Genomic DNA, 8374 nt, shown 5'->3' with positions numbered 1-8374 from the left:
ACAGAATTTCTGAATGGATGATGGAAAATATTGGAGAATGATATATTTATACCTGCACAAGCTTAACAAAGAATGCCACTCCAGAAAATAAAGGCATTTTCATAAAATATGGGTTCTGGAGTGTCATTTCATGATTTTATATCACCTACAATTACTTGCAATATCAGAAAAACATCAAGTTGATCTTGTGCCTTTATAGGGTACCTTTGCTATAGGCTATTGCATCATGGGAGCCAGCAGAAATAATATATTCAAGTTGCACACTGAATATTCATGAGAGATGTTTTACACTGGAGCCTGTGGAGGGTACATTACCTTTGTATAGACACTCTGGACACAAATAATTATAGGTGATGTAACATCATGAAATGGCTCCCCAGAACCCATAGTTTATGAAAATGTTTCTATTTCCTGGAGTGAAATTCCCCTTTAAGTTACGAAAAATTGTGAAATAGTGATTGTGAATGTTTTAATTCATATTTTGAACAAAGCATATACCAAATGACATAGATGTGCACTGCCATGATGTGGAACATCCAGAACGTAAATTCCATATTCTCTGTTTGAACATGTACAACTTGGCTTGTGCATGGTATAAATACATCATCACAGGGTTTTAAAGTTTCATGATTGGCAGATATAGGGTAGCAAGAACAAAATAATGCTTCTCAAATCATTTCAATTTTAGAAGTTTGTCGATAAATAAATGATGTATGTCTCTAAAATCAAACAATTAATAAAGAAACCCATCTATCATCTGTGATGGTTAAAGGTTGTACATGAATGATGGTAGATTAGTTGAGACCTGGAAACAAGAAATAGTGAGTTTTAGGACATGGACAATAACACTAAACTTCATCAACAAAAGGCAAGATATTATCTTTTACATACCACTTCTGAGTAGTGATTTACACATTAAACATAAACCACAACAACAATAACATAACATAGTCTGTAAGCTACGCCGTGACAGGGCGCCCTCACACATCGGTCAACCCCTCTGAGGGCAGAGAGACATGATGTAGCTTACAGTCTCGACATAAGAACCCACCACGACATGACATAACCCACCATGACATAACATTACCCACCATGACATAACATTACCCAATAACATAATAACCCACCACGACATGACATTACCCACCATGACATAACATAATAACCCACTACGACATACCCAAATATCATCAAACCTTTAATTTTATCAACCACATTAATAAAGCAAGCTTTTTTTAGTGTCAAACAGACAAAAAACGGACATACACATTGACAAACACAATTGTTTGAGTATGTGTGAACAAACCAAGTGCAAAATAACAGACAGACTGTACATAGATTTTACAGTACACATAACATAATGGACAGTGATGCGTATGTGTGCAAAAGATCATAGGATAGTAAGTGACTTGAGACACACAGACAGACAGACATAGATATGGATACACAGACTGATGACTTTATGAGTGTTGTTTGTTTCATGTTAGCTGTATTCAACCAAGCATGTCCTAACTTAACGTAACCAGAATTCTGGCATATAGAGTATTACTGTAACGATACTATCATAGCGACATATTTGTTTCTGTACAGCTCAGAATACTGGTTACATACAGTTAAGAGTCAGCTTCATATATGTCCACAATCAATCACCTATCAGATTTACGCCGGAAGAGACTCCAGCGGCTACTTCTCTCCCTGGAGAAATCCTTGGATTTTTCCGTCTTTTTACTCTTATCCTTTTTAGCGACAGCTTTACTTTCTTCAGCTTCTTCACCACTTTCCTCTCCCTCCTCCTCCTCCTCTTCTTCATCACTTTCATCCTCAATATCTTCAACTTCCTCTTTCTTAGATTTTCCCTTGTCTTTACTTTTACTTCTACTCCTACTTTTACCCTTCCCTTTTTCTTTTTCTTTCTTTTCTTTTTGCTCTTTTTTGAGTCTCTCTTTTTCTTCCTTTTCCCTTTTTTCACGTTCCTTCTTTTCTTTCTTTTCCTGCTCTTTAGCCTTTTTAGCTTCTTCCTTTTCTCTCTTTTTCTCTAGTTTACTCTCTTCTTTCGCTTTCTTTTGAGCTTCTTTTTCAGGCGAACGTGATCTACTAAACCTGCTTCGTTTTTTTTGTTTGTCGCTAGACTTATCCCCTTTTCCAGCTGTAGTGATAATTTCACCACTTTCAACAGTGTCCCCTAAATCAGAAACTTCACTATCTTCATCATCGTCATCCCCCTCATCATCATCATCATCATCATCTTCCCCCTCCCCTTCCCCCTCATCATCAGCATTTTCGAGGTCCTCAACTTGTACATCATCATCTCCGTCATCAGCATCATCATCATCAATGTCTCCTCCTTGAGATACTTGTCTGATGGAACGACCAAGAACATAGAGAACATACTGACACTGATAAAGTATGATGTGTAATTCAAATTTATCATGCTGGCACTTCACACCAATCAAAACACATAACGATGCTGTTAGTCGATAATACGAAAAAAAATATAACCCAAATGCAAACCAAACCAAAGTGTGAGAAGCATGAGGCATAAAAACAGTTCAAATGAAATAAACCAAAAATAAATTTGAGTATGTGTTAGTCTATGTTTAGTGTCAGAAAACTATGGTAGCATATATCTGAAAACTCAAACTAATTACACAGTTTGATTTTCAGGATTGTTACCACCAAAGTAAAAAGAATGAGAATGACATAATTTGTACTTGTATCAGAAATTTGAATAAAAAAAAGCACTGTAACTGCAAAAACAGTATCTACGATGATTTTGATTTTGACCAAAACAATCAAGTGTTTTCTGTATGCGAGTAAAGAAAAGATGTGAATGAAATTTTGCATGCAAGTGTGAAAAAAAACCCTTGAACTCTTCAAACCTCCACACCATTAGATTTTAGACATATCTCCATTGTCAGCTGAAATAGAACTTTAGAAGTCACCCAAACAGTCATGCAAACATGTATATATCAAAACACACACCAAGAGTATTAGAGAAAGTAAGTTATTATGGTCCACTGCAATATCAAGAAGAATTAAAAAAAAAATCCAGACTAAGTAGTATTAATGAAAGCATATTTGAAAAACACAATGTTATTGAACACATCATCACACACTGTTTAGATAGATCTTACCTAAGATAGTCTTCCTCCACTTTGTCTGGTTCTAATTTCTGTCTAACTTTAGACAACTGATCCTAAAAAAACAAAGAATATGTATGTGTGTGTGTGAACAGGGGTGCATTCTGCAGACAAAACGTTTTGTCACAGTTTGACCAGGGTGACCTGACCCTCTTCTGGATAGTATTATGCGTGTTGCACATGAAAAATAAAAGATAGCAGCACATTCAAACAGAAAATTGACCCATTTTGTGTGCATTCAGCACTCATCACTAGAAAGATTATTCGCATAGTTAAATCACACCACTGCAGTACTATCAGGGTGTAAGAATGCCTAAAAAAAAAGCCTGTTGCTTATGCATATACTATTCTTACGTTAATGAAATGATCTTTGACCTGTGACCTGATGTTGGGAGTCCCACACTATAAAAATCTAGACAGTAACAGGAAGCGTGATGGGACATTTAAACTTAACTTTGTTTTTGAGCAGAAATGTATATGAATTATGAAAGACATTTTCCCTATGTGAACTCTGACATTATGCAAATAAACCAAATGCACCATGATGGTCAGGACTTGGGATGAGTAAGAGCTTACATACATACAGTAGTAGTGACTGTTACAGTGTCAGTGAAAGTTACAAGATGCCTCATGTTTGTGATTGTGAACAAACAAAACACACTTCAGTCAGAAACACATGTATTTGTACTTTAGACATAGTTATAGAAATACTGTTTAAAAATCTCAAAATGTATTGCATATTTACCAGCAGTTTGTTCATTCTTGATTCTTCTTGTGCCTTTTTCTGATCAAACTTGTCATCATGTACTGGTTCCTTACCCTGTGTAAGACAAGACAGATAAAAATCACACCAAAAAGTTATACCATCCCCTATAACATTGTTCTTCTCAATTAAAAGGCCAGGGTTTCAATCCCAGATTCTCGCATTGATCTTATCTTATCAACATGGAGCCACTAGGAATACATAGGATAATTATTTTGTTCTGTGCCAACTTTTTCCATTGCTTTGAAATTGTCAGACAAGTGTTTTTTTACATATAACATTTAATCCTTTTTCAAAGTGGGTCTTTAAGAAAGGATCTCTGCTTTAGCTATGTTGTTGTTATATTCTGTGTCTCTGTTTCAGACAAGTGACATAGTAAAATGAGGGACTGTAATTTAGTGAGACCTGGGCATTTTGAGTTGTCTGTTTACAAACAAGAATGTCCTAGTAAAACAGAAGATAAACTACACATTCTTTTACGCAGTGCATGATGCCATCAGACTGGATGGTCTCAACAAAAACTCAATGCAGAGGGTTTCCAAAAATTCTGACCAACTGTTGCCCTACTGTCTGACACTCTACATCAACTCAACAGGTCAGCAAATATAGGAGTGTGAAGTCACAGATTATGAAATATCAATCGATCAATCAATCAAATTTATATAGTGCCGATTTCCAGAGCAATGTTCTTTTCAGTAGCGTTGAATGGTTAAAGCACACCATAGGCTTTGGTGAACAAATAAGTCTTCAGTTTTGTTTTGAAACAATCCAGGCTTGATATCACTTACTTTATTCAGTTTAGAAACTTTTTTTTTCTGCTTTTCAACTTTCTTCTTTAGCTCATCAGACCTACAAAAAAAAATTTGACGAGAGACATCAAGATTACTATCTGTTGCATAACTTGCATATAAAGATAGACTACTTTATCCATAGCCATCTATGCTTTATTCATGGGATAAAAATCCTGGTTGAAATCACTACATTCTTCAGGAATTAGTTATACTAATTTTGGGCCATCAAGACTACTGGGTAATCATTAATGACTATAGAACACCTTAAAAGTTATCATGTATTATTTCATTCTTGTTGGTCAGACTTGTCCAGCTATAACCAACCTGTAGACTTTACATTACTACTACAGTATGAACCGCTATCCTACCTGAGATTTAGATTTTTTTAATTTTTGCTCATCCTCTCCACTGAAAACTCACAGTAGATGTGAGGACGAGAGAAAATTAAAAAACACACCAGAAAAGTCAGTTAGGATAGCGGAATAGTGTAGTAGTGTTAGTCCTTGAAGTCTAGAGGAAGGCTAGTCAAGATTTGGTAGAGAACAATAAATAAACAAGGTACCATACTCACTTTTTGTACAATTCCTTCTTCTTTTTTTGTCCAGCAGATGGATCTTCTAAGTAATTCTGACATTGACCAAGAAACTGGTCAACCTAAAGTTGTCAAACGGGAATAACATAAGTTCCATAATAAGTGTATAAGATTGTTTGTGCATACACACACACACACACACACACACACATACATGTATACATACATACATACATACATACATACATACATACATACATACATACATACATACATACATACATACATACATACATACATACATACATGAGTCAAATGAAGAAATTTATCAAAGGTACCGATCATTTCAAATCAACTACTGAGTTTCACAGACGACAGTGAACTTCTGCCTAAATGGTCAACTGTCGAATATATTAACGGTATACCATTACCACGTATACATACATATCGGCCTTCATTTCTGTTGTCATGAACGCTGGACGGTTGCCAGTCTATCAGATAGTCACTAGTCATTCAATTTACAAGTTATTCGACTGTTAGACACGTTACCTCTTTCTTAAGAGCATCTCCTTCTCTCTGAGCAGTCTGTAAAGGTCCTTTGTCCTTAGCCATTGCTGTTTTGTACCCACGCAAAATAAACTTAAAACGAAAACAAAATATTATAGCCTTTCTTCGGCCATTTTGTGCTTTCGGAATTTTAAATTATGCGTTTGCTCACCGTTTCTCTACTCGACTGTGGTGGCGCTCTATCATTTACACATATCATGCATATCGTTACAGCAATCAATGCCGTCCCAAGTTTGGTAGTAATGGACACAGGCACTCGAATCAATGTGTATGATTTTTTAAAAATTGTATAGTGAATAAGATGTTTTTTTGTATACCCATTTTTTGTAGTGATGGGTACAGAAAAAAAAAATTATCTAGTATACCCCTATGAGTATCTGTTTATTTGCTGGTTTATTTTAATTATTTTATTTGTCCCTATACTTGTCGTTCGTTTGCTTGTTCATTTGTCATTTATTTGATAGTTTATTTATTTGTTTGTTTTGTTAGTCACACGGTTCCTGGGTCCCCTGTGGTCTAACTTCTCAGTAATACAACCCATAACACCAAAGTATTTAAGCGTTTTCTGTATGTACCACAATCATTTATACCATCCATACCAAGTGTAAAAGTATACTGTTTCATTTGCTAATTGACCATATTAGAAAGGCCACGTGCTGGGCGTGTAAATAAACCAATTGAAACAGTATACTTTTACACTTGATATGAATGCTATATAGAGTGTAGCTCATAGAAAAAGTGCAGTGTTAGTCATTGGAAATTGTCTCAATTCTTGATATCATTGCAAGATTAAAATTCTTTTCTATGGTTTGTTCACAGGGAGCCCAGGAACCGTGTTACAAACAAACAAACAAACAAGCAAATAAATAAATAGATATATGAAAAAATAAATAAATAAATAAACAAATAAAACAAACAAACAACAAATAAACAAACCGACATATGCATGGGGGTATTAATATACTGTTAGGGATTTCATGCTCTTTAAGAAAATATGTGTTTATGTTGTTGTTTTATGTCCCAGTTGAAAGAAAATGATGGAAGAAATATATAACTGAATTTTTAAAATCTGATATTCCTAGGCCATATGATATCAATACTATATGTTTCTATATTATATACTCAACCATGGATGAGCATATATAGAAACATAGGCATATTATTACCCCCATGCATGTTTTGTTTGTTTGATTATTTGTTGTTGTTGTTTTTTTGCTTGTAACACTGTTCCTGGGCTCCATAGGGGCGTGTAATATTTCATAGATTGTTGTTTTCCAGGTCTACAGACTAAATATAACAACCTTTTGACTATATATTCCTACCTGTAAGGTGAAAAGAGCTAGTATAGAGATTGATACATTTGTAGCAGCCGGATTCGTACGATATTTTCCTTAGAAAACGGCAATCTAAGCAATAATACGTGCCCCTGTGATTCAATATACCAAACAAAATAATCAACTTTGAACCAGCCTTGGAAAATGCTTCCATCTATTAACAAACTTGATCTAACAAGCCATAGTTGGTTATATGGTAAACGCATTGTCATACACTTATTTAATATTGATGGTGTTCGGAGTCCCCTTCCCTTTATCTCTGATATTTTCTTATGGATTCCACCCTGCTGTGTGTTGTGGTGTGTATGTACAATCATCCAGACTGTTGATGACCGGAACCTGTTACACACATTGAAAGTAAACAACTGAAGTGGATTAATAACACTTGGCACAGTATGTTGGAAATACAGAGACAAGTATTACATTTCATTATTTGATAAGAACAGTTGTATGGCCTCTTTGCATGATAAATAAAGAAAAAGGTAGTTCACATTCACAGACATATTTCAAGTTCCCCTGGCAATTCATGTACATGCAAATTGGCCATAAAACTTCTTTATATCAAACCTTAATGCAAGTCTCCAATTCATTTGTTTACTTTCCCGGTTTGTAACAGGTTCGCATTTGTCACCATCTGATGTTGGTGGTTGTAAAAGAATGTATGTGTGATAAGAAGCTATTCAGAGCCAGTTTTATTGTCCAGCACTGATCGAAGGCATTTCTATAATAAGTACCGACTATAACGGTTGTAAATACTATTATTCAGTTCACACTTTATTTGTTTATTCAAAGCCCTTAAGCTAATAAAAAAAATTATGTGGTTCCTATTACGTTCAATTTTAGAATAGGTAGGGTAGGTAGATATTTTATCTTATTTTTTTTAAATATTTTTTTTTTCATGTGTGCGTATCTAGTTATGTTTTCCGTTGTATTACAAATGGTCTCTGTGTTGTTTATTTCATCCTATCAGATGTACAGCCATTACAGATTGGAAGAACAGTTTCGTATTGTCTTTTTCAGTTGATGTCAGTTTCCACATCCACTATTTCTGGCGAGACTTCACAATTTCCCAATTTCATTATTTTTTTCTCAAATATGTAAAAAAAAGTTTAGGGTCAGCAGTGAAAAACCAGCTGGGGTCGGGTAACCAGAACCAAACAATTTTTCTTCTTCTTGGCCTTAGTATCTGAAGGACTACACACAATACATGCATACATGATCACACAATTATAAAAAAAACCCACAAA

At 34.9% G+C, this 8374-nt stretch overlaps 2 protein-coding genes across 2 annotated transcripts in view; both read right to left on the bottom strand.

Annotated features, from left to right (window-relative positions):
- LOC144443917 (nephrocystin-1-like) overlaps positions 1-5906 on the bottom strand; it is a 23250-nt gene extending 17344 nt beyond the window's left edge. Inside the window, exons 1-5 of the mRNA XM_078133516.1 lie at positions 5776-5906; positions 5266-5348; positions 4692-4752; positions 3886-3960; positions 3135-3196 (exon numbers count right to left, since the gene is read on the bottom strand). Coding sequence (XP_077989642.1) covers positions 3135-3196; positions 3886-3960; positions 4692-4752; positions 5266-5348; positions 5776-5838 — 344 coding nt within the window. The 5' untranslated portion in view covers positions 5839-5906. The remainder of the gene's footprint in view (positions 1-3134; positions 3197-3885; positions 3961-4691; positions 4753-5265; positions 5349-5775) is intronic.
- LOC144453370 (uncharacterized) lies at positions 1536-2912 on the bottom strand. Its single transcript, XM_078144647.1, has 2 exons — positions 2880-2912; positions 1536-2396 (listed from the first exon to the last, which is right to left on the bottom strand). The coding sequence occupies exons 1-2, from the start codon at positions 2910-2912 to the stop codon at positions 1647-1649; spliced, it is 783 nt and encodes a 260-aa protein (XP_078000773.1). The 3' UTR covers positions 1536-1646.
- Positions 5907-8374: the final 2468 nt, after the last annotated feature.

The sequence above is a fragment of the Glandiceps talaboti genome, chromosome 2, assembly GCF_964340395.1.
Source record: "Glandiceps talaboti chromosome 2, keGlaTala1.1, whole genome shotgun sequence".
Taxonomy (NCBI): Eukaryota; Metazoa; Hemichordata; class Enteropneusta; family Spengelidae; genus Glandiceps; species Glandiceps talaboti.
Note: the sequence above shows the minus strand (reverse complement) of the source record. Positions and strands in the feature narration are given on the sequence as shown.